This window comes from Populus alba, chromosome 12 (genome assembly GCF_005239225.2).
Source record: "Populus alba chromosome 12, ASM523922v2, whole genome shotgun sequence".
Taxonomy (NCBI): Eukaryota; Viridiplantae; Streptophyta; class Magnoliopsida; order Malpighiales; family Salicaceae; genus Populus; species Populus alba.
In genome coordinates this window covers 14,070,359-14,096,738 of record NC_133295.1, presented here as the reverse complement: position 1 = coordinate 14,096,738, position 26,380 = coordinate 14,070,359, and the positions used below count along the sequence as shown (strand labels likewise).

At 34.6% G+C, this 26,380-nt stretch overlaps 5 protein-coding genes across 5 annotated transcripts; 3 read left to right on the top strand and 2 right to left on the bottom strand.

Annotated features, from left to right (window-relative positions):
* The first annotated feature begins 9 nt into the window (after positions 1 to 9).
* LOC118060593 (uncharacterized) lies at positions 10 to 2,803 on the top strand. Its single transcript, XM_035073826.2, has one exon. It carries the CDS (start codon positions 276 to 278, stop codon positions 2,529 to 2,531), a length of 2,256 nt encoding a protein of 751 aa, XP_034929717.1. The 5' UTR covers positions 10 to 275; the 3' UTR covers positions 2,532 to 2,803.
* Positions 2,804 to 9,762: 6,959 nt separating this feature from the next.
* Positions 9,763 to 12,355, top strand: LOC118060594 (hypersensitive-induced response protein 4). The gene is made up of 5 exons (XM_035073827.2): positions 9,763 to 10,078; positions 10,682 to 10,802; positions 10,928 to 11,019; positions 11,210 to 11,306; positions 11,827 to 12,355. The coding sequence occupies exons 1-5, from the start codon at positions 9,884 to 9,886 to the stop codon at positions 12,195 to 12,197; spliced, it is 876 nt and encodes a 291-aa protein (XP_034929718.1). The 5' UTR covers positions 9,763 to 9,883; the 3' UTR covers positions 12,198 to 12,355.
* A 3,724-nt stretch (positions 12,356 to 16,079) lies between these two features.
* Positions 16,080 to 17,049, top strand: LOC118060596 (uncharacterized). Its single transcript, XM_035073829.2, has 2 exons — positions 16,080 to 16,244; positions 16,354 to 17,049. The coding sequence occupies exons 1-2, from the start codon at positions 16,188 to 16,190 to the stop codon at positions 16,951 to 16,953; spliced, it is 657 nt and encodes a 218-aa protein (XP_034929720.1). The 5' UTR covers positions 16,080 to 16,187; the 3' UTR covers positions 16,954 to 17,049.
* Positions 17,050 to 17,081: 32 nt separating this feature from the next.
* Positions 17,082 to 19,067, bottom strand: LOC118060595 (uncharacterized). The gene is made up of 5 exons (XM_073403528.1): positions 18,893 to 19,067; positions 18,754 to 18,803; positions 18,451 to 18,574; positions 18,237 to 18,332; positions 17,082 to 17,774 (listed from the first exon to the last, which is right to left on the bottom strand). Exons 1-5 carry the CDS (start codon positions 19,065 to 19,067, stop codon positions 17,155 to 17,157), a joined length of 1,065 nt encoding a protein of 354 aa, XP_073259629.1. The 3' UTR covers positions 17,082 to 17,154.
* A 2,568-nt stretch (positions 19,068 to 21,635) lies between these two features.
* LOC118060597 (putative cysteine-rich receptor-like protein kinase 20) lies at positions 21,636 to 25,747 on the bottom strand. Its single transcript, XM_035073830.2, has 4 exons — positions 25,078 to 25,747; positions 24,113 to 24,373; positions 23,129 to 23,995; positions 21,636 to 22,495 (listed from the first exon to the last, which is right to left on the bottom strand). Exons 1-4 carry the CDS (start codon positions 25,499 to 25,501, stop codon positions 22,014 to 22,016), a joined length of 2,034 nt encoding a protein of 677 aa, XP_034929721.1. The 5' UTR covers positions 25,502 to 25,747; the 3' UTR covers positions 21,636 to 22,013.
* Between the last annotated feature and the right edge of the window lie 633 nt (positions 25,748 to 26,380).

Sequence of the window (26,380 nt, the reverse complement as noted above, 5' to 3'; positions counted from 1 at the left end):
CCCTTCCTCCTCACAGGACAACAGTCAAAACAAACCTCCATAGTTCTCCTCTCTCTTCCTCTCCCCCTTCACAGCTCGTCTCCTCTCTTCCATTCTCTCCCTCCATCAAACTTCCAACTTCATCTAGACAATTCCACAAACACCTGCCACACACACTAAAATCATCCTCCAACGACCAACCTCGCCATTCTCTAACCTCATGGGCGATGAAAAGATCAAGCATAGTATCAGAATGAGGTAAACTGAAGGCCTAAAGCAGTTTTCAATTTTCATTAATGGCTTCAACAAGTTCAACTCCAAGTGACCCTTCTATTTCTATACATGATGACACAGCAATCAGAGCTGTGAACAAGAGATATGAAGGGTTGGTGACTGTTAAAACAAAGGCAATCAAGGGTAAAGGGGCATGGTATTGGGCTCATTTAGATCCAATTTTGATGAAGAATCCGGATACAAATCTCCCTAAAGCAGTTAAACTTAAGTGTTGTTTATGTGAAGCTGTTTTTTCTGCTTCAAACCCATCAAGGACTGCCACTGAACATCTCAAAAAGGGAACTTGTCCTAATTTTGTATCAGTTTCAAGACCCAATTCAGCAATTTCTCCATTGCCTATATCTTCTTTGCCTTCCCCACCTTCAAATAATAATAGAAAGAGAAGCCCACAAATAGGTACTGCTTTAAAGTCTCTAGCTTTAGTTGAGTCCAATAAATACTGTGACCAAGTTGGTTACTTTAATTCTGGGTTTACTCCAAAAGGTCAGGATTTAGTGTTGTCTGGTGGAAAAGACGATTTGGGTGCATTAGCGATGTTGGAAGACAGTGTTAAGAGGCTTAAAAGTCCAAAAGCTTCACCAGGTCCCTTGTTAAACAAGGACCAGATTGATTCTGCTCTTGAGTTACTGAGTGATTGGTTTTATGAGGTTTGTGGGTCAGTATCATTTTCTAGTCTTGAGCATCCAACGTTTAGAGCTTTTCTTAATCAAGTTGGTTTGCCTTGTTTGTCAAGGAGGGAATTGTCTGGTGCTAGGCTTGAAAATCGGTTTTATGAGGCAAAATCTGAGGTGGAAGCTAGAATTAGAGATGCTATGTTCTTTCAAGTTGCATGTAATGGATGGAAGAGTAATAAATGCTGTAGTGGGGAAGATAATTTGGTTAAGTTTGGTGTTAATCTTCCAAATGGAACTAGTGTGTTTCACAAGGCAGTGATGACTGGAGGAGGAACAGCGTCGTCGAAGTATGCAGAGGAGATTATGTGGGGGGCAGTGACGGGGATATGTGGTAGTGGTTTGCAGAGATGTGCTGGGATAGTTTCTGATAAGTACAAGGCTGAGGCTTTGAGGAACTTGGAGATTCAGTATCCGTGGATGGTGAATATTTCTTGTCAGGTTCAGGGGTTTGTTAGTTTGATCAAGGATTTTAGCAAGGAGCTTCAACTTTTCAGGACTGTTATTGAAAATTGCTTGAAGCTTGCTAATTTTGTAAATAATGCATCTCAAGTTAGGAGTAGCTTCCAGAAGTACAGGATGCAGGAGCTTGATTACACTGGGTTGCTTCGAGTTCCTTGGTGCAAATGTGATTGTGTAAAGGACTTTGCGCCTGTTTATGCAATGTTGGAGGATGTATTGAGCTGTGTCCGTGTGCTCCAAATGGTTATCTTAGATGAGTCGTATAAGTTGATATGTGTGGAGGATCCTGTCGCTAGGGAGGTCTCTGGGATGATTCAAAGTGAGGATTTTTGGAATGATTTGGAAGCTGTTTATTCGCTAATGAAGCTCATTAGAGGGATGGCTCAAGAGATTGAGACTGAGCGGCCGTTGATAGGGGAATGCCTTCCTCTTTGGCAAGAGTTGAAAGCAAAAGTGAAGGAATGGGGTGCAAGATTCAATATTGCAGAAGGCCAAGTTGAGAAAATAGTTGAAAAGAGATTCAGAAAGAACTATCACCCAGCATGGTCAGCTGCATTTATACTTGACCCTCGTTATTTGATGAGGGACACAAGTGGAAAATACCTTCCACCTTTCAAGTGCTTGACTCATGAGCAGGAAAAGGATGTTGATAAGCTTATAACCCGTTTGGCATCCAGGGAAGAAGCTCATGTTGCCTTAATGGAGCTTATGAAATGGAGGTCAGAAGGTATGGATCCACTATATGCACAGGCTGTTCAGGTTAAACAGCGAGACCCTTTGACTGGAAAGATGAAAATTGCAAATCCTCAAGGCAGCAGACTAGTGTGGGAAACTTGCCTGAGTGAGTATAAAACACTAGGGAAGGTTGCAGTTAGGCTTATCTTTCTCCATGCGACCTCAAGCGGGTTTAAGTGCAATTGGTCTTGCATGAAATGGTTTTGTATCCATAGAAACTCAAGGGTGGGACTTGAACGGGCACAGAAGATGATATTCGTTGCAGCTCATGCAAAGCTTGAGAAACGTGATTTCTCAAATGAAGAAGAAAAGGATGGGGAACTGTTCCGCATGGTAGGCTGTGAAGATGACATGCTCAACGAGGTCTTTGTCGAAGCACCATCAGTGTAATGTTTTTCTTTTTTAACTCGTGTAGAATTCTGAAGGTATAGGATTTATAGAATTCTTTCCCTTGTATTTGTTTTCGTGTCACTTCTAGATGAAGATGTGAGAGGTATGTTTAGGGTAGAGTATATTAAAGGATAAAACAACGTATCACTAAAACTTCTTAGGCGCGTGATCTCAATGGATCCTTCATCTTCAATGGGCATGATTTTGGCAGGTTATAGACGTAAAAACGGTCCAGGAATATAAACAAATTGTGTTTGATTGTTTTATGTCAAGTCCAAGGCCATGCCCCTAAGTTCAAAAACTTGGTTTCGTTAGGCATCAGAATTGACCAGAACAAACTGATGGCTGGTTTGTTATGATCCTCTTGCGTGAATTATTAGCTTTCTCTCTCTCTATGTTTGAATCATCTGTCTTTGTTGTGGTGTCTTGAAATATGAAACAATTCACTTCTAAAATATGTTACCTCATTTTGCTGCAAGTTTCCTGCCAGACAAGAGAAGGTGGACAGGTTCCTCAGGAAAAAAATTGCTTGTGGTTTTTGACTTTATGAAAACCTTTTGACCCATGTAGGTGATTTAGAATTTGGACAGAACAAGCGCCTCCTTCATCCTACTAGAACTACCAAAGAAGGTTGGCATTGGTATTGGTGCCATCCAAGCAAAGTAACTTTGAAACAGGTTTTCCATGTCCAAGATGGTAAGCTAGCACAGATACTTTCTTAGGAGTGCCTATTTCAATAGATGACTATATGCTGCAGAAATGAGGTCAACTGGATTTATTCATCATTAGGCAATGCTATGTGAATCATTTGCAATGAGTTCTTATGCAATATCAGCCATCTTTATTTATTGCATCACTGTTTCTAAGTAGTGAAGAATTGATTACTCCAATGACCAAAATGGAAAATTGTTATTCAAAAAGAAACAATAATTTTGTTGGAGAACAATAATAATTAAAAAGGAGGTGTGTACGCAATGAGGAAAGTGATGATATAAAGCGATGAGGTAAAATATGTGAGCCCACTAAAAGCTAACGTTTACATCAAGGATGAAATGATGACTTCTAAAATGTTATTACATGAAAAGGGTGGGTGGGTGGGTGGGTGGGGAATCCTGCTCCAGTCGTTCCAGTGCGTTTTCACTGCCTTTCCCCTCCATGGTTTATGCATCAGCTGATAACCATGCATGGAGTTCATTATTATATTTGATCTGCAGGAGTTTGTCAGAAACCAGGCGGACACTCCCCCAATTTCGATTCGTGGGCCAATTTTTAGCAATCCTCCTCCCAATACCATAGATTAATATCAAATGTTCAGATTAATGGTGCTATGTTACGGTATAAGTCTAATAATTTGACGTTTTGGCAGTTCACTCATTTACAATTTCACGAGTCTTTTTATATTGGTCGGCATTTACAGATATGATGTTTGTGTGCGGAACCATCATGAAGGTGACACTGCTGGCAATAATGAGTACTTGCGTGGCCTTACCATCTCCACGTTATTTATTTAGATTCATACGCTAAATTATATGGGTATATGAACGGAAACGATGAAGAATAGCTTCACCTTTCACTTTTGGGATGGGAAATTGAGTTCATATAAGCCTATTTTATTGTTTTTATTTTATTTATTGGGATTATTTATATAAAACAGTTTTAGTTGATAGATTAAACCTAATAATTAAATGTTTTAGAGCTATACTATTTATATGTTTTTTATTTATTTCATGAGACAATTTTGATGATTTAATAAAATAATAGACTTTTCCTCCTAATTCTCTTTCTTCCAAGCTTTTCCTTTTCCCTGCTTTTAATCCTTAGCTTCTTTCTTTACTTTTTTTTTTTTTTTCCAGTTTATAGTCCCTCATCAGCTCCCTAAGAAGGTTTTGCTGCAGAAAAGTTTGAGTTTAATGTTCTGTATTATTGATATTTCAAATATTTTTCTTGTTTATGTTCCTCCCTGTTTTCTTAAGAAGAACAAATGTTTAATATCGAAGGATCAACCCAACCAAACTGTTCCACTATCATAATTCCAGAGAATTTGTTTGCTTGGCAACATTGATTGAATTTTGGCAGGATATTTGATTGTCTCGTTTTGAAATGTAGTGAAATACCTCTCTCACTTCGTAGTTTTAATTAACATTGCTTGTTCCGTGATTGAAAAAAGTTAAAATGTCCATGTATACTGGAGACATAGTATGCTTGGTGGAATGTAAAACTCACTGAGTTACTTTTAAAAAGCAGAGTTGCGAGAGGGAGAAAAAAAAATGACATTGACTAAAAGTTTATAGTATATTTTTGCTGCAAGGTAGGCTTGGCTTGAGTTGATGGGAGTGTGAACCAGCTCGCTGGCCACATGAGTCAACCTTGGAAGAACTCGAGAGTGAATCTTTGTTTTCAAAGAAGCTCTCCTCACTGATTTAACTCGTCTGCATCCCCTTTGTTGTCTGTTTATGAAAATGCAGAGCCCACCATGAAGAGTGGATGTCAATCTCAGTGCTTTAGTTGTCATGGTCAAGAAAAGTAAGGACCAGGGGCCCTTCTTTACCATCACTTCTTAATTTCCCTCTCCACTGTTATTTATTTGTCTACTATTTTCGCTAAGGTTATCTTTGGTAACTTGTTTATTAAACATTCCAATTTTGTACTCTCCAGCTGGGCCCTTTTTTGAAACTTTTGATACCCGAATTGATATTTGAACTTTGAAGTCTTGCAGGTCAGCAGTTAGCCTTTGCATGGTTGCTAAAAGCCTTGAGGAAAGCAGAAGCAAGGACGTCTCTCGACATGGAGTGTCACACAGAATCGCTGAAAGTTATATTACAATGAAAATGATCTTGCAGGCAATACGTTTCGGTGACTGTTTATGACAAGAACTCAGCAAGTAGGTGGTTTCTGTAGCATCAAGGATTTGCCAGCTTGTCGGAACTAAATTTTTGCTTCCGTTCATGGAGACTGCACATGTGCACACTTGAACCCTCTCTGACCTGCTCTCTCCAGGTCCCATCCATAAGATCCCATTATCAGAAATCTATAATATTTATGTTGCCAAAGCGATTTACTCTTTCATTTGATCTCACCTGTAACATGACACGCAGAAGATTGTACCCTATACATAACAAGGCAGGTTCAACCTTTGCTTGTGGTTTATGTGGGAATTCTTGAAAATGAAATTATGAAATCCATGATAAACTAATACCTTATTATCAAGATAGTCTCGAAACAGTGCTAAGCCAGAATAGCATCTAGGATCGATGGTATTTATCCATCCTGTAGCGTTAAAGAAGTGCTCCGTTTCTGGAGTAATATACATGTTACGCCTAGAGATGGAAATGGACTTTCAAAATCATTCCACCACTTCTCTCATCGTCTACAGCACCATAAAGTAATTTTAACTTTGGACCCCCCCTCCGGTTCTTATGCATAGAGACTTGGATTTATCCTGTAGTGAAAGTGGAGATACCTATTGGATGTGTGAACAGACGAGATCAATTGGGCTAGCTGTTACTTTTTTTTCTTCTTTTCTTTTAGTTAAAGTGCACTCGGTGACTGATGGAATTTATTGCTAATTTACCTCTGGTTTTTCTCGTTGCTAGTCAATTTGGTGGAGACACCGGGTCCTGTCGGCAAGGCTGACTGCTCACCAACTAGGAAGGAGAGCGTCTTTTAGTTTTCACTCGTATGGTATGGTTTTATTGTTCATTCCACTCGTTTTCTTGCTAAAGGAAAGGGGGTATAATGATTGGTATAGGTCAGGGCTTTCTTTTTACAAGAATCTTCTCTCTTTCAAGGCTCCTCCATGATTAACTTTCTTTTATCATACATCTTTTTCTGCCCACTAATACAAGTCTTTATTGTTTTTGAAATGGAATCCCATCTATGTAAGATCTGTGAGATGATGTTGAAATAGATTGGCTTCATTCATTACCTACCTATGGCCCTTCCCTTACGTTCACTGGTTATACTTTATACTATTTCTCAGTAGCTTTGCTATAATGAGCTGAAGAACTTAACCTATCTTTTCCTTTATGACATGTCATGTTCTACCATCATCTACCAAGAGACTACAGTCTTCAAAATCAATACCATCAAATACGAGGAACAACGTAAAGTGACTACTGTAACAGATCACAACTGTAACCACATCTGGTCTGGTTAAAACTTGTTGGTGTAAGAATTTTCAATTCACTGTTAAGAGCTTAACGATGGTGTCTTAAAGTACTTTCTGGCATTCATTTGTGCTTCATATAGTGCGCTGTGCCCTTGGTCTGTATTATATATATGGCCACTGACTAGGGTTTTGATGCTAACTTTATCCTTCCTTTTGATCAGTATTTGGTCTAACAAGGATGATTCTGCTCAAGTCTGGCTATGAATGATAATACTTCATCGTTTCTTTGTGGTGTTATTTCCTTTAGACATGTGCCTGGCCACCATTTAGTGATTCTATTCCTCGTTTGAACCTACATGTCTGTTAAAAAAAAAAAAATACAGAGAATGGATGTGTAAGGTACGCCCTATTATTTTATCCACAATTGCCATAGGTGAATTGACTTGATTTTTTAATGTAATATTAGAGTTATGATAATTAAAATATAAATTTATAAAAATTTCAAATCTAATAATGTTTTACTTAAATATATATTAAAGAATAACATAAAATTTTTATTAGAATCTACTAACAATTTAAAACTTAAATTTTAAAGGATCTCTTAAATTTTTAAAATTTTTAAATTAAAATAATTTTTTAACAATTTAAAACTTAGCTTGAAAGTTTGCTATGCTTGCTATAAACTCGTGTTTAATGTTGATGTGGATGTGAAAGATATGGATGGTCTGTCTATTCTTGAAAAATAAAATGGTGTCCAAGAATCTAACATGAAAAAGATTTAAATCCCTATGCATGATAGGTGGTTTTCTCATTTGAATAATAATAATAATAAAAAAAAAGAGCTCGTCAAATTCCAAATAATAGAAGCATGGATGCTTCTTTTTTATTTCTTTCATGAGTTTTGAACCTCCTATATGGTCTTCAAGTTTTACTCTTGTCATCACCAGAACAAACACTTTCTCCATAGAGTTTTAAGCAATTTAAAGCACACTTTTGTTTGATTATAATCCTAATTTAATCAACAAGAAAAACAAACAAGTAGACGCATCAAATCCCAATTAATTATCATACAGATCCTAATTAAAATCTCCAAACATTCTTCTGAATCCATCATTACCCTTTTGTTTGGCTCAAAAGAAGGCCACCTACACATATAATGCCATGGAATATCGAAGCAGACAGTTTTTCTCTCTGGTCCACGAAAAAGGGTCCAAATAAAATTATTTATTTAACATTTTGACTAATTTTTGTTTTATGTTTAATTGGGAAAATCCTCAAAATCACTTTGGAGAATTACTGGAGATTAATTTTCAGTGGCAATGATTACTATCTCACACTCAATCTTAATTACACCTTTCTAAATCATGTTTTGATTTGATTTGATCAGATGTTTCCATAGCATATGCTTGAGTTAAATCAGCTCCACCAGTTCTGCTACAAATTTTCTCGACATGGATACATTCGGGAAGGTGACAGAACCAGAGCCCTAACCTAGCCCATGAACATCTCTAGCCAAGCATGCATAAAAAGCTTCCCTGATGAGGTGCAAACCGAGTTCGATAATGTATTATGAGCCTAATGCCCATTACTTGTCTAAGCCCATAATATTTAAAAGCCTTTAGCCCCTTTTAAGTATAGCAGGACATGTCTAAGCCCATTACATATCATCAAATCAAATCATATAATAAACATCCTGAGGATTCAATGCAAACATTTTCCTTTAAATTAGGGATATTTTTATCCTTTTATACCATGCATTACGTATTATTGATTTGTTTAAAGGTATTTTGGTTGATTCAGTGTATTTATATATAGTAAATTAATTAAAATACTCCCAAGTAATAAATAATAAAAGGTTCGGGATAGAAATATTTTGATATTTGTGTTTTTTATATATAGTAGAGTTATGTATATGCTCTTGTATCCATGAAATTTAATAACGATAGAAATAATAATAGTGGCAGCTATGATAATATTTATAGTGATAGTGATGACATTAATTATAAATAATAATAGTAGTAGTAATTTTGATTATTTTTCTTTGATTTGTCATTTTTTAAATTGATTGAATTTTTTTTTTTAAAATTTTATTATTTAATATTTAATTTATTGAGAATTAACTTTCATGTTTTTTTTTAAATTAGATATTTTAGATTTAATAACTTAAGATGTTTAAAAAAAAGTTTATATGTTTTTTTTAAAAAAACTTTATACTTCTCGTTATTTTTGTTTTCAAATTATTCCAATTATATAATTTGGATTATGAATCTAATGGAACGATTTGTTTTGGCATAAATCTATTAGCGTTATATATATATATATATATATATATATATATCGTGACTAGAGTGCAGACACCGAGACTAGCATATAGCTAAAACTAAAACGACGGGAGCCCAATCCAAGTTGTTGTCGTCCGGTATTGACGTGGCAAGCCTCTTTCCAGTGCAATGGAAGTTTATTGCGAGAAAGGATACTTATGACCTTGATATGATAACTGGTAAAGAAACGAAACTGCACTATATAGAAGAAGAAGAAGAAGAAGAAGAAGAAGAAGAAGAAGAAGAAGACAAGCTTCTCTTCCACGAACCGGAGAAAAAAAAACGAAAAGGAAAAACTTAGCCCAGCCACCCAAGCTTGGACGGGCTTTAAGAGTTGGAACGTGAACGTGAAGAAGAAGAAGCCTATCAAATGACCTAGCGGCCTATTTATGCAAATAAACTTCATGAACGTTTTAAACCCAGCCCAATCCAAGTTGTGAGGATTTAATTATTAATTATCCATGGTTGGTTTATTCTTCCTTCCATTAGATAGGATAAAGTATGAAACTCAAGCATGTTGACTTTCAAGCTTAGTGATTGAGTTGGATATTTTGTTTATTTACTGTAAAAAAAAAACATTTATATTTTCTTCCATTAATTAGGATTCTTTTATCGTTGATTTATTGAAAATGGATATAGACATAATTTTTTCCTATTTTAAATGTTAGTCAATGAATACTGTTATAGCCAGAGATTATCTATAAGATGTGGATTTTAAAATATTTTAAACTGATATCTGAACATTTGATGACTTAAGTAAAAAAATCTTAAATTAAAAACAAAATTATACAATAATCATAATTACAAATTTACAATAAAGCCAAAAGAAAATCCATCAAAACCAAAGTAAAAGAAAGTTAGGATCTCCTATTAAAAACAAAGACGCAGTAAAATATCTAATCGATCAAAATTGAGAAAACAAAATGGGAAGTTCGTTCTTTTTTTTATGTGGCTGTGTAGACCAAGCAAGCGTTGGTGTTATTGAAAGGTGGGGTCGTTTTGAGCGATTAGCTCAACCAGGTTTCCACTTCTTTAACTGTTTTGTTGGTCAATGTTTAGCCGGTGTTCTGTCTACCAGAATCCACTCTCTTGATGTTCGATGCGAAACCAAAACCAAGGTTTTTTGTTTTGTTTTGTTTTGTTTTTTTTGTGTTTCTTGGTGATTAAGGAATGTAAGATTTGTGGGTTTTGTTTTGTTTTGCGTTTTTTGGATTTTTGGATGTGGGTTTTCTGTTTTGTTGCATTTTGTGTATGATTATGGGGTTTTATTGGATATTTTTTTTGGTGATTCAGGGATGGAGAATTTGTGGGTTCTGCCTGGATTTGTGTTTCTTGGATTTTTGCATGTGCGTTTTGAGGGGTTTATAGGGTTTAATATATTAATATTATAATATTATTAATGGAGTTTGAGGGCTTCATCCCTTGATTAAATGGCTCTGATCTGTTTAGCGCGATCAAATTGTTGAATGTGTTACATGTTTTGCCTTCGATGGTGTTTGGTTGGTGAGAAAAGCTTGTAGAAGTTAAAGAGATTAGGAATTGAGTCACAAAAGAGATTAGAAATTGAGTTCTCAGGGTTTGTATTATTTTGGTTATGAACGAGATTATTAGGTGATGTAATAAAATTTTGCCTTTGTTTTTTCTGTGTATGATTTAATTTAGTTCTCTAATGGCGTGTTTTGAGTTGAGATTTTGTTTTACATGGCTTTATGTTAATGCAGGACAATGTCTTTGTGCATTTGGTTTGCTCGATTCAGTATCGAGTAGTCAAGGAAAATGCTGATGATGCATTCTATGAGCTCGCAAATCCCAGGGAGCAGATTCAGGCTTATGTGTTTGATGGTAATTCATTTTCGTAACCTGGGATATAGATTTTTATTATCCAATAATGTCTCTGTGTTACTGTTCTTTTTTTGGTTTTTTAGTTTTCACCTCTTTTCATTGTGGCATATTTCTTGTTTCTTAAGTGGTTCGAGCTCTTGTTCCAAGAATGACATTGGATGATCTTTTTGAGCAGAAGAGTGAGGTTGCCAAAGCTGTCTTGGAGGAATTGGAGAAGGTAAGTGGATACCTATCACTTATGTTGAATCCAATACTTTTATAAGTTTGTGGCAGTGATTCTTTGGATTATTTGAACGCACTCTTCCTGATACATTATTCTTCTTTTTTTTTTAGATCAGTTTGTTTTCTTAGTATTGCTAAAGTCATGTCACTGCTATTGTTCTTATCTTATGTACATAACGGACCAGGTGATGGGAACCTATGGCTACAGCATAGAGCACATTCTGATGGTTGACATCATACCTGATGATACTGTTCGCAAGGCAATGAACGAGATCAATGCAGGTACTCATCTTCTATACATTCTCCCCTTGCTTTATTGCATAAAGTTGTTTTCAATATAATTTCTTGGATATCATGTGAAAGATATAGCTGATTTTTGGAAGGACATGGATATAACCAAGATAAGTTGCCTACTCGACTTCTGCTTTTACTCTTAGTGCTTAGTTTGCAAGATGTAATAGACCAACTATAACTGAAAGTTCCATAACCATTAACCACTGTGAATTATTTTTTGTTCCGACTCGTGTCCATGTAACCAGATGGTGTGTATTCTTGCTAGTGGACGCCATTCTAACAACATCCTGATTATTGTTTAATGAAATTTGTCATCAACACATGTAAAGTTTTTTCTCGGTAATTTCGTTAAAATCTAAATTTTTGGTGGTGTTTGATTTTGGGCAAGCCATCAGTTCCATGAATCGAATACAGGGGTCAATTGCTTGCTTGCTGTTGATGGCAGTTAATTATGGTCTCAACTTCATCTGCAAACAAATAATTATCGCATATTGATTCTGTATTGCAGCTCAACGACTTCAGCTTGCTAGTGTATACAAAGGCGAAGCTGAGAAGGTGTTCCTAGTCAAAAAAGCAGAAGCTGAGGCTGAAGCCAAGTACCTTGGGGGGGTTGGTGTGGCCAGACAGAGGCAGGCAATCACAGATGGTTTGAGAGAGAACATACTGGAGTTCTCACACAAGGTGGAGGGAACGTCAGCTAAGGAAGTGATGGATCTCATCATGATCACGCAGTACTTTGACACCATCAAAGACCTCGGCAACTCATCAAAGAACACCACTATTTTTATTCCTCATGGCCCTGGTCATGTGAGGGATATCAGTGACCAAATTCGCAATGGGATGATGGAGGCATCCAGTGCTCAAATTGATCAGCAGTGAACCCGTTTCTCGGGCATCATCCGAAGCACGTTTTCTTGAACTTGACGGCAACTTTGGTAAAATATTATTTAAGTAAATAAGATGAGAGAAAATATACGTGGGGATGATACTTTGTGTTTAACAATCCTTTCAGCATTATCAAATTGCAATTTTCTGTACTTTCTTTCTTGTGTTTTTTTTTTTTTCCCAGAAGGATATTGCAAATTTGTTGATTGCTAGCTAGGTTAAGTGTCTATATGATCATAAAAAAGGTCCAATAATCAAACGGCCAGAAGTCATGATCACAAGTCCCTCGCCTCTTGAGTTTTCCCATCTTTCATTAAACAATTGTATTTTAGATGATTTTGACATGAGGGTAGCAAAATTATTAAAAACATCAATTGATTTTATTTTTTAAAAATATTAATTTTATGTTTTTCTTAGACAAAAATCATCTTAAAAACACCCCATTTACCATAGATTGGATAAAATCAATAAAAAAAATATTCAAAATACAGTGTAGGAAATGCCACTATTCAAGATGAAATATTCTATATGTAAAATTCAACAAAAAAATCTACAAGGCAGGTGTTAAGATCTAAAGTAAAGAAATCTCCTTCGAGGCTTTGAAATTCATAGCAAGAAAATCTGGGTATCTAGATGTCCAAATTTAACTTCAAGATCTTAGGATCTAAAACAAGGAGTCTTCATAAGACTTTTTTTTTTTTAAAAAAAAAAAAATGAGAAAAAAAGACGAATGATTTATACGGGGAAAAAAAAAAAGAATTCAAGAAGAAATAGATCAAAGACATAATGGATTTAGGATTTAGTCCAATCATGACTGCCTCTCTAAAATTATTTTGTTCGATTTCATTGCAGCTTTTTCTCTTGGTGAAAGATTTATCAAAAAGTGAAATTATCATTCAAAATTAGAGATATAATCACTGAAGATGCAAGCCTAAATTTGCTTTGTAAAGAGGAAATTATTGTAGATATTAAACCTAATCTAGGTTGATTCATTGTAAAGCCTAATAATAAGTGGGTAAGTTGATGAGATCAATCAAAAACTTATTTTTAAAAATTCAAAAAAAATTTCATTTTATTTATTAAAAAAGTCAACCTAATTTTTATCAGATTAATAAAATTACTAGTTAATTCACTAGATCAATTAAATCAAACTAGATTAATTTTATATTGATTTTTTATATATATTTAACTCAATCTAATAATAAATCAAACCGGATTAACAACAATAAAAATTATTGTGATTTGCTTGATCCAAGTTAATAAGAGCACGAACATGTGCAGAAGCTTCTAGCCAACGTGATCCAAATGAATCCATCATCCATGCTCAAATAAATCTTTAAGAAATCAGTAACTTCAAAACTTAAAATCTCTTAAAATTCACCAATCATTTCTTTTGATTCAAATCACATGATGATGATTAAGGGGATTAAGAGCATAATCATGTGATCAACACCGCTAAGCCAACGCATATCCATACATGTACACGCACGAGCACACAGATACGCATAAATCACAGATACACTATCAATATCTCTTTCATTTTTAATTTTTTTTTTATAGAAATCAATATGATTTTTTCTCCGAGCAAATAAAAATAAATTATACAATGAAACATATATAAAATACAAATTAAATAACATTGATCCATGCATACATGTCCCCTCCAAGGATGCATTACCAATTAAGCGGAATCTTTGAACCCACAACTTGTTTATATTACACTCTTCCCCATTTCTGAACAAATTCTGACCCCCACGTTCTCTTATTATTATTTTTCTCTCCACTTGTTAATTTTAATTATCTAATTGCACCCAAGCCAACAAATTAATTAATTAATAGCTTAGAAAATATTTCAAAGAATAAGCTGCAGCATCTGCCTTGGATAATCAGACACAGAGGACCTCTTACAATGCATGAGGGACCAGAAGACAAAAAAAATATAAATGAGGATTGATTTGTTATCTGTGTTTCTTGGAAGGAAGCAGCTTGATTTGGATCTGGATGTTTGTTTAGCTATCTGGGGACAAAACCTGGACCTCTTGCAATGGCTGCCCAGTTTTGCTGTAGTGTCCATGCTCATAGCCAGCCATTGAAGACCTCTTCGTTGTGGAAAATTAAGATAATTAGGGTTCGGAGTGTGTCTGTGAAGGTGACTGCTGCTATGCTTTTATGAGACAAAGGTTGCCATGATTAGACTTTATAGGTTCTCAAGATTCAAAATATGTTGCGCCTAAGAGTGATGGGTTCGATCCTTGTCAAATCAGGAAGAACATAAGATATTTTTTCAACTATTTCTTGATGGGGAAAGGATAATTAATATGCTTCCTAACTATTGTTTCAATCTCATCCGAGTCCTCCAACAAATAAATTTCCCAATTGAGTCCCCCATCTAGTAGATGCTGCTCAATCAATGAAATCCAAGCTAAATTTAGGATTATAAATAATGGGATAGAAGGAGCTAATTAGGTAACGTGTTATTAAATGAGGACTCAATTGGAAATAAACTCCTTTTTTGGGAGGCTCAATCAAGAATTCGGTAAAAGTTAGGGGGGCATATGTGTCCTTTTCTTCTATATTTTTTTGCCGGTCGTGCTGTCGACTCCCGGTCCTGTTTGCTGGGTTTTTATTTTTAATGGAGCAACCACTCTTCTCACCTGGTAAAAAATAGGTTGATTTATGCAGAATTAGAAGATTTATGAGAATCTTTTACTTTTATAGGTTAAGAATTTTGTTATTATTAGTGTTTAGATGCCATTGCTTGTCAATAGTTGGAGAAGAAATACAAGCACAGTTATAAAATCAGGTTCATCCTATCACTAGGTTCAACTTTCAAGGCTCTAGTTATAGTTTAAGTAGGACAGCTCGAGTAAATATAGATGAATCTAAAATGATATTTTTTTAATATTTTATTTTAAAAAATAAAATAACATTATTTTAACTCTTTTAAAAAAGAAACTGAATTTTCTTTCAATTTTGATAAGGTAAATTATGAATTAATTAAATTTAATTAAATCAATTACCACTTAATTTTACATAAAATTTAGCTAGTCAGAATTAAATTCCAGGGCAGCAGAATACTAGGTTGACCCTTTAATAAAACTAAATTCAAGAGCTTTATCTTTGAATCACGGTTATAAGTTCGAATATTTTCAAGACTCCACAGATTAAAAACACTTTGCTTGAGCCATCCAACACCTCCAAGAGCCATATAATATTTATCTGATTAGATTCCCAATAATATAAACTCTAGAGTCCCTAGACAATCCGTACACAAGAGGACTATCATCAAGCTCTATACATTGTTTTTGTTCCATTCTGATAATTCATCTACAAGCTTGTCACTGGCTTGCTTCCAAGTACTAACATGGGTGTCTTGTTGGATTTGTCTCTAAAAAATCTCACCAATTCCTAATTCATTGCCGCAGATTTCTAATTATTGTTCACTACATTAGAGGACAGAACAGCTAATCAATGAATAAATCCTTGTAATTAAGTGATGGGCTAGGGAATCTCAAGCCAGATCTCATTAAAAATGTTACAACTATCTCAGAATTATAGCCCTAATACTATCTAAAGGGGGTGCCAAGAAGCTCCCTCATAATCTTTTTTTATCAGCAGGAAGCTTGATAATCACATTACAGGCAAGCTTATAAGTTGCAATCATGGGTTATGGCAGTGTGGTGATTTGGATTGCTACAAGTCTGGGACCAGTGAAAAGATGCCCATAATTTTGTGTGTCGAAAAATTATTGAACCTTATCTTAGTTGAGGCGCCTTTTCGTTGTCATAGTATTTTTTACCTAGCCACTTGGATTGACAGTCCCTTTACCATCCTGCCTTGATTGTAGTATATATAGAGGTCCCTCTCTCTTGACCAAGACATCATCAACTCAACAGAGTTCAGCTTTAGAAACCCTAATCCTCTCTAGTCACATCCAAAGCTTGAATCAAAAGAAGAAGAAGAAGAAGAAGAAAGAAAGACAACATGGGTTACTGGTCTGCTGAGAATGCTACTAATGCCTACCTCAAAACTTTGAGAATGGTAAGTCCAAGAACATTGTTTGCACTTGTCATTGTAGTTTCAGTTCGTTATCTGTAGAAGTATTTATAGCAATATTTTCTAATTGGGGTTCTGAATTGATCTGATGCAGGGCCAAAGGGCAAACGAGCCAGATGTAGCTGAATTCATTTCGGCTTTAGCGGCTGGTAACAATGCACACCTAATGGTTGTAGCATGTGCCAGTGCTGCTGCCACCACTTCATTAGCCTTGGTAGCTGCAGCTCATCAAACTGGTGGCCGTGTGGTTTGCATCCTTCCCGGACATCAAGAATTACAGTTGTCGAAGAAGATCCTCGGCTATGATGCCTGTCATGTTGAGTTTGTTATTGGAGAAGCTCAAAGTCTACTATTAACCCACTACAGTGAGGCAGATTTTGTGCTTATTGATTGCAACCTTGAGAACCATGAAGCTATTCTTGGATCAGTACAAGCTATAAAGAAAAGAAATGGAGCTGTTGTTGTGGGATATAATGCTTTTAGCAAGGGATCGTGGCGGTCTGGTGGGTCGAAAACACAGTTGTTGCCTATTGGAGGAGGATTGCTAGTGACCAGAATTGCTGCCGGTGCCAAGATTGCTGATGCCCGTGGTTATGGAAAGAGGAGTCATTGGGTTGTTAAGGTAGATGAATGTACAGGTGAAGAACATGTTTTCAGGGTCAGATTTCCACAAGGAAAGCAGATTGAAGCTTAATTTTCTCTTTTAGTGCTCCAATTAGTTCTAATCTAGATAATCATCAAGATGTAAATACGTACCAAGTTATTGAACTGTGATGCTCAATTGCTCAAATTTTGAGAATGGAAAACATAACTCAACAGGGACTGAATGTTCGAAAGAAAGATGGACTAGAACATGACCAAAACTAGTCAGCGTAGCAGAATTACGTAAAAATCTCTAATGTGCTGTAAACCTATAGATCATGATGTTCTCATAAATATCCCCAGGATTAACAATCTGGGAAGGGAAACGAGGGTGATTGACTGCATCAGGAAATCCTTGAGTCTCTAAGCAAATACCAGCATACTGAGCATAAACAAATCCACCTTTTCCCTTGACATTATCCAACATGTTACTTGTATAAAACTGCACTCCAGGCTGATTAGTCCACAGCTCCAACTTCCTCCCAGAAACACCTTCTTGCACCACAGCAACCTTCTTGATGTGTCCAGGATTAACGTTATCTAGAACATAGTTGATGTCATATCCATCAGGCAGTTGAGTGAACATGCTACCAATCTCACGGGGTTTGTGGAAATCATAAGGTGTATCTTTAACGGCGACAATTTCTCCGGTCGGAATGAGTTCTTCATCAACTGGAGTGATTTCGGATGCTAAAAGTTGGATTGTATGAGACAAGATTTTCCCACTGCTGTGTCCACCAAGATTCCAGTAAGCATGCAGAGCCAAGTTCACCGGGGTACGCTTGTTTAGAGGCATAGCCCGCATTTTCACCGCTAGCTTGTTTGTTTCAACTAGCATGTATGTCACAGACACAGCAACATCACCAGGAAAACCTACTCAAAATCCACAAACAACCAACCAATCAATGCAGGTATTATACAATAAGTCTGCAAGTCACGTAATTAAGAACAGATACAAAGTAATAGCACAAGGCATATGAGATTGAATTCTTGCTATATATGCATATAGCAGCCGATCCGGCCGGAGACCGGTTAGGAAGGTTTTCTTTCAAAAGGTTTTGAAAGTTAACCTTGTTAAGCTTGAATGACTCTACAGGGCACCGTTAACTATGGATTGACCGAAAAACACACGACTCGAGCCTTGGATCAAGTGAGATCCTGGGTCGAGTGCAGTATCTATGTACGTACGTATGAAACAATGTACTTTCCCACGTATACTCTCCAAACACTAGTTCTTGTAAAATTTAAGCTGTCGTAGCTGTAATTTAATTTACTCATCCAATTTCCCAACAATTTAATTCTTTAAACAAATTGCATTTGATTAAGAAACGTTACCTTCCTCTCCATCGAAGCTGTTGTAGGTGAACGTTACGTGGTTATCATCATGGCTGCCTACCCCCCATATAACTTCACTGAAACCTTTTGGGCCACCTGAAAAATATATTAAACAATGAATTAGCAAATGTATACTCTCTAAAGTAATTAGATTATAAACAATTCTAAAAAATAATTGAAATTAAAAAATGAATTAGCATATATATATATGCACCATGTAACATGTTCCTTCCATCATTAGGGACCAACTTATAATCAGTTCCATCCAAAGTAAATTGAGCTCTTCCAATTCTATTAGCAACACGTCCAACTATAGCTCCAAAGTAGGTGGTATCATTCTGCAATATAATGTAGATATTCAATCCTAATAAAATGAAAAATCCAATCAATATATATATATATATTATTTGGTTGCAATATGAAATTAATAATAAATATAGAGAAAAAACAGCAATGGCATGATTGAAAAAAAAAAAACTAAAAGACCTACCAAAGTAAATAAATTAATGAGTTTTACCTTGTAATCATCAACCGAATCAAATCCAAGAACAATATCATCTAATTTTCCTGAAAAAAAAAAATCAGACAAAATTTATATATTATTGTCAATATCACTATCATAATATATATAATAAATATGAAATAAAAAATCAAACCATTTTTATCTGGAAGAATAACTGAGATCACCGTGGCACCATAATTAGTCAATTTAACAGAGAAATTTCCCATTTTCAATTCATAAATTCCAATATCTTCGTTCACAGCTTCAACGTCATTAGCTAAGAACAAAATAAGGTAAACAAAGCAAGAGAATAAAAAATAATTAGCCATTGTTGTAGATCACTGTTAGAAGAAAGAAAGACTTACATCTGAGTAAGTAGGTGTGTGTGTGTGTGTGTGTGTGTGTGTAGGGATATAAGGATGTAGATGACGAGGATAGGTGTGGTTAGAATTAAATTTCGAAGATAAATCTGTTCAGATTTTTCGGTTTAAGATTTACTTTCAAAGATTCTCAAATTTATTTTTATTTATTTATACAAAAAAAACAATCAAATTTATTTCTTTGGTGAATTGAAGTTACTCAAGGATGCATTATTTACACACAAAAAAATATATATTTTATTAAAACTTTGTACAAGATCAATAAGCATATATAATAATGAAACACGGCCATGCCCTAGGTTATCTGGATTAATCTAAATCAATTAAAATAATATATTTAATATTTTTCAAAGTTAAAATGATATTGTTGTGAAAAATTTAATTAAAGATAAATTCTAACTTTAATTAAGTTTTCGGTTAACATCTAATTAAAAAATATAATTTAATTTGAATTAAATTTCAAATCAATTTGGAAAACTGATCTAATTTAATAATTATAAATTATTTCAACACTTTAAAATGATTAGAATCATTCCATTAGAATGAAAAAAAATAAAAAAGCGTTGATATTGGCATTTGTAAGATTGCTTGACACAAGTAATTAATGAAGCATTGCACAGTTTTTATTGTTATAATAAGTTGATTAAAATGTTGGGATGAAAACTAACTATAGATCATTACTAAATATTTAGAAATCAAGTCAACGAGGATAGTACAAATTTGCGTGTATATATAAATATATTTGAAATCACTTATGATTTTCAAATTCATTTTTTTATTTGCACCCTTTTCTAAATACAATATTTTGAAATTGATTTTTTAACTCGGTTATTATTGTTAGCAAATAATAATAAAACTATAAATATAAATTTATTTTGATTTTTTTTTTATTTAAACTTAACTAATTGGCTTGTGTTATATTGCAAGCTGGATAAAAAAAACAAATTAAATACAAAAAAAAATTATAAAGGTATTATTAGCATGTAATCTAGCGCTAAGAAAAATTTTCACTGTCAATTGAAAATCTTATGTTTGTATGTTTAATAAAAAAAAATAAAGAAATATACACATGGATAAATATTAAAAACAATTGTCTCATGTAGCCTTCAAACTTATATACATTATTGCACACCACCGAGTGTGTAGTGATGATTAGCTGTGGACAAGGCACAATCTAATCCTTTGAAGATAGCTTGCTATAATCTAATCATATATGCAGAGAGAAATTTCCATCTTCCTGTTTGCAAAGCTTTCGATATGCATAAAATTTTACCTTAGCCAAGCTGTAAGAAGAGTAACAAGTTAAATTTCTTTGAAAGAAAATATTTTTTTTTTCTATCAAAATATATATTTTTTTGTTCGTTCTTCATTTAATAAAAAATCAGTTAATTTAAAAAAAATATATAAAAATATTTCTCTAATTAAAATTATTTTTATCTTATTAATTCCTTCTTCTTTTTTTCTTTTTTTTTGACATCTTTACCATAATTCTTATTTCAAACAACATTTTATCATAATTATATTAAAAAAAATTTTAATTAAAAAAAATATTATGATAACTTTGAAGCCAATAATGTATTAAAAAACAATTTAAGAACAATACAGCACCAGCATTGTCGCAGAGATTTTTTGAAAGTTGTCGTCAAACCTAGGATCGACTCAGTGAGTCAACATAGAGAAACCTTACCAGGGCCCTTGCTTAGCTTGAGATTCAAATTAAATCAAGTAGAAGTTGACCTAATATAACTTGATTGATCTAATTAGTTAAAATATGACTTGATCAAAATCTTGATTTGAAAATTAAGAAAAGAAATTCAAGACAACATCATTCTATCTCTTTTTGTATATTTTAAGGCCCGTTTGAAATTATGATCTAACCACACTTTTGAATTTTTTATTTTATTTTTTTAGTTTTAAATTAATTTTTTTATATATTTTTGGATACAAGCTTCAAATTTAACATTTTTTTTTATTAATGAAATCTTGACAATCATTTTCTTTTTCTTTCTTTTGTTGTTTTTTTATGACACTTTATCTTTTTTCTATCAAATTTAAGGACTGAAATATTAAATAAAAAATAGTTTTGCACTAAGGAATGAAAAAGGGAAAAAAAAATTATATTGGCTAAAATATTTGAAAAGGCACTCAATGAACAAATTAAAAAACAAGAGTGTGTGTATGCAAAATTAAATATAAATCTAATACAAGGATATTTTCTTAATACCATAGAATAAGCAAGCCCCAAACAAATTAATAGACTAGAAAAAAATATATATTATTACAACCACATTGTTTTACTTAACTATAATAGTAATAACACCATACCATTTAAGTTTTTTTTTTAATTTAATTTAATTTATATATTCATTCTAAATTGAGTTTTAAATCTGTATTTATTTATATTTATTACAAAAATTTTCAAAATCGTTACAATCTTGTCTTTCTATTAATATTATGTCAAATTTTCTTCAAATTGAATCCATTTTAGCACATTAAATATGCTTATTGGAATGAAAATACTAATATCCATCACATTTTCTTGCAATAAACATCATCTTCGTGAATAAAATATGCATATTACAAAATGGACAAAAATATCTATTGAGAAATGTAGAAAACACTTGGGACCTAATTGACGAAATTTATAGAATTGGGATGCAATTGACAACAATGTATTTACGTTCAAGACCACATTGAGGTTTCCATCTCTGGTCTACAAGAAAATCACCATCCCATGACACTTGCGACAAAGCTAGCTAGTCCTCAGCAAGAGGATATAGCAATAAAACAATGAACAAAAGTTCAGTGAGTGGTTAATGCCACTGCCATTTTTCAGCTTGCAATTTCCTATTTGAAAACTTCCCAGGCAATGGTAAAAGATAACACTCATGGAAACTAGAGACAGCTACTGCAGCTACCTAGTTCATGAACAACTGCTTCCATAGATGGTCTTTCCATAGGAGACTCGAGAGTGCAAAGCCAAGCAATTCTTGCAAGCTTAGCTGCTTCGTATTCAAAGAATCGGCCATGGAGATTGGGGTCAATGTAATCTTGGAATCTGCATGCATCTGCTCCAAGACGCACCAAGTTACTCACTTTTTGCTGCCCTGAGAGAACTTGGAAAACGATTACTCCAAATGCATACACGTCACTTTTGTCTGTGAACCGGCCTGTGGTAGTGTACTCAGGAGCTAGGTACCCCATGGCAGCACTGGTCTTGAGTGCTGAGAACACGATGTCATCTGTAAGAAGGTTCTGAAAGCCAGAATCCGCGAGCAACGGATTGCATCGCTGGTCGATGAGGACCTTTTCAGCAGTAATGTTTTGGTGGATCAGAGAAGGTTTGTTTGCGTTGTACCCATGCAAATATGCTATACCTGTTCATGTAATGAAAAACAGAACCAAAATAAAATCTCCATCAAAAAATCCAATATGAACTTTAAATATCATAAACAGAATTCAGCACCATTTGATTTGTTTTCTATTCCGTAAAATCTGTTATATGACAAAATAGCACCTATAGCGAGAGAATTATACAGTTTCTGGACAATATTCAAGCCTTCTTAGCTCATGGAGACAGAACGCAGTCATTGGCTTCCAGATCTCATCCGACCTAATCTGTCCTAGCTTGGTATTACCTTCAGACAGAAGATAAAGTAAATAATTTCTTCTGGTGGGTTTCCTGTCCCTGAGGGTGGCCGCCCGCACAATGAGCAAAAATATCATGTGCAGATAAATTCCTCCAATACTAACTCATTAATTTTGACTATAAAATGCACTGGCAATGCGCCAGGTACCAGAAGGGATTAGAAACTTAAGTAAAATGAAATATAGCAAATCTTTGATCTGTTCTTCCTAGAATCTTCATAAGACATTTTGATTATCCTTCATAAGCAGCCTAGTATAGTTTAATAATCCTTTCTTCTCAAACGTTTGAAACTTCAAACCTTCAAAAGTGACAGAAAAAGATTCAGAAATAGAGTCACAGATAATCACAAGGGAAAACTGACCTCTGGCAATACCCCTGACAATTGAAACTCTGGTGGACCATTCAAGCACATGGCCATCCCCATCCTTCACATCAAGATATCTCAGCAAATTACCATTGGGAACAAAATCATAAATGAGAAAGCACTCCCCTCGGCCCCTGGAACAGCAGAATCCTCTCAACCTCACTAAATTCTCATGCCTCAGTGATGTCAAAGTATTCAACCCCTTCAAGAACTCAGCTTCCTCTGACTTGCAGCTGCTTTTACTAATGCTTTTAATGGCAACCGTGGATCCATCTCTTAAAATTCCTCTGTAGGTTGCAGAAAAGTTAATCTTACCTAACAAATTCACCTTGGAAAAGTACTGTGTGGCTGTCTCCACCTCTTCCAAGTTGAACCTGAAGCTCTGGAAGACATCCTGTGCGTTCCCGCTTAAATTCCTGCCATCAGCCAAAGGGTCCCATCCATTAGGATACTCAAGACTGATTAGAGGAGAGCCATTCTTCCTGTATACCCCCTTTGCCTGGTCAGTACTAAGGCGGCTATCAGAAATTTCATATGAGCTAGCAAGCTTCTGTTTCCGGCGGCGATACTGAATAAATGTCAGAATTCCTATGGCTGCCAGTAAAATAGTCACAACAAATGCAACAACAGCAGCTGATGCGTGATGGGCCTTGGACTGGTTCGAACACTGACTTTGGTTGCAAGGCAACTGCAAATTTGCTGTTTCTGGGATCTCTCTTGGCAGGCCATTTACTTTTGTTCCATAGGGTTCAGGTCTGCTTGGCATAAGACCCGATGCATTGCAAGCTTTCAGAGACATAAACCCAGCTCCACATAATCCCAAGTTGTTTTCATACAAGAATCCATCATCCAATCTCTTAAGAGCTGCATCAAACAGTTAAACACAACATTGAATCAGCTTAGGTCATTTCCAACAAATCAAACTAGTCAATAACCAGAAAAGAAAAGAAAAGGCACAATCTGATTGATAAAAAACAATACCTAGAGGTACATTGCCAGAGAGTGAGTTATTTCGGATATCTAGAAATTCAAGCAGAGGAGCATCTGCTACTTTTGTTGGAATTGAACCAAAGAAGTGATTGTAGCTCAAATCTAGCCTCATTAACATCCCCAAATCCCCTAAACTCGCAGGGATTGCTCCAGTGAGATGATTTGACTGCAAAGCAAGAACACTAAGCCTCTCCAGGGACCCCAGCTCAGAAGGTATACTTCCAGTGAACTGGTTATAACAAAGCTGCAAAACTACAAAGACAACACAAAAGCATGGATAAGCACAACACAATTGATAAGACAAAAGATCATTATCCAATACAAGACAGTATAAAAACGATCAGCAAGTTTTGATTATTTGCTAAGAGAAACTTGTTAAAGCATAGCTGCTGAATCCAGCACATTATCAAGGAACATGTTCAAACTGTTCAGGAACCCACATGAGTGAACTTGCAGAAGAGCATTAATGTAAGGGAGTTCCAGTTTTGGAAGTTATAGAAAAAGGGAAATAAAAAATGGAACTTTTCAAGTAAATAATCTCTAAATCAGAAATTTAGAAATTTGAACACACATTTGAATCCCAAGTTCACAAGGTTTTGATTTCCCAAAAAAACAAAAGGAGCATTTCACATAGGATTGTGACAAGGATAGCTGTATGAGGAAAAAATAAGAGGCGTTATTGTCTATCAATCTATCTTTTTTATATATATATATGTTTCTTGAAACACCTTAAAAGCCTTATGAACTACCTATTTTCAGTGAAAGGCAAAGAAAATCCATATCATAGAAAGAGACAGATAGTAATGAAACAGATCATTGTAAAGAGATAATGACAATTAGGAACAGATCATAGCAAATAACTTTCAAAAATTTTCACAGACGGCTTTTCAAAGAAGATCAAACTAGCTGCATACATGATAAAGCTCAAATTTTTCCTCAAAAATAAGCAAACCAACCTTGCAAATTGGCCATGTTTCCAATCCCAGGAGGTATCTCCCCGGACAGATTATTCACATTCAAGTACAAATCACTTAGCGCGGTCAGGTTAGCTATTTCTCTTGGTATCTCTCCATACAAAGAGTTGTAATGCAAGTACAAACCAGTCAAATACTTTAACCCAGCAATAGCAGGGGACACCTTCCCGTTAAGCCCTTTTCCTTGCAATGAAATATTAGCCACTTGACCTTTCTCATTGCAAGCAACACCTTCAAATGAACCATCACATGGGCTACCATTAATGTTCCATGAACTCAGGTACCTGGCTTCTGGGTCTAGAGCATCTTTCATATCCATAAGTGCTCTAATCTCAATATTTGCAAGAACCCATTTTGTTCTTGACAGGAAAAGAAAGAAAGCTAAGAGAAAAACAGCAAAACCCATTTCTTGGTTTTTTTTTAGCTCAAAATGTTAGAGGATGGCCCTGTTTAACAAGGGTTTTGGACCATTGGTCTGGTTCTCAAACCTCACTTTCTTCTGTTTCTTTATTTGGACTGTTCGTACTTGTTTTTACACTGCAGAAAAGCAAAAGTGACCTCTCTCTCTCTCTTTCTTTCTCACGTACACAAATTCTCTTTGGCATTTTCTTTTATGTTATTCTGTTTCAGTGTCTTGGGCGTGGCGAGGAAGAGACAAAGGTGACGGGGGTATCTATCCATGCTCATTGGAAGTGTGTCTTGTATGGGAAGACTCGAAAAAGAGGAAATCTCAATAATGCTGGTTTCTGAAAAGTAATTTTTAAAAAATTAATTTTTAAATTTATTTGTTATTAGAAAAATTGATTGGCGAAAAATATTTTTCGGTCAACAGAAAATACTTTTTAGTCAATTTTAGTCAAAGAAAAATTTAACTTGGTTTTCAGGAAAGTATTTTCCTTTTAGCTGTGTTTGTTTTCTGGAAAGTAATTTACGGAAAATTATTTTTCAAACTTTCTTGTATTTATTTGCCAGTAAGAAAGTTGGTCAATGAAAAACACTTTACAGTAAAAAGAAAAATTTAGCTTGGTTTTCAAGAAAGTGTTTTTCCTAAAAAATTTAGGGGGAAAACACTTTTCGGAAGTTGTGAAAAATTTAGAAATATCATTATTTGCTGATTATATCAAATTTGATCCTCAAACTTTTGATTGTTATATATATTTTGTTTTGAATATTTATTTTTTAATTTCATCTCTTAAAATTTTATTTTTATATTAACTTTGGTCCTTATTTTTATAATTGCTATTTGCTTTTTTCTTATCATTTTTTTATTGAAATTTCTTATCTA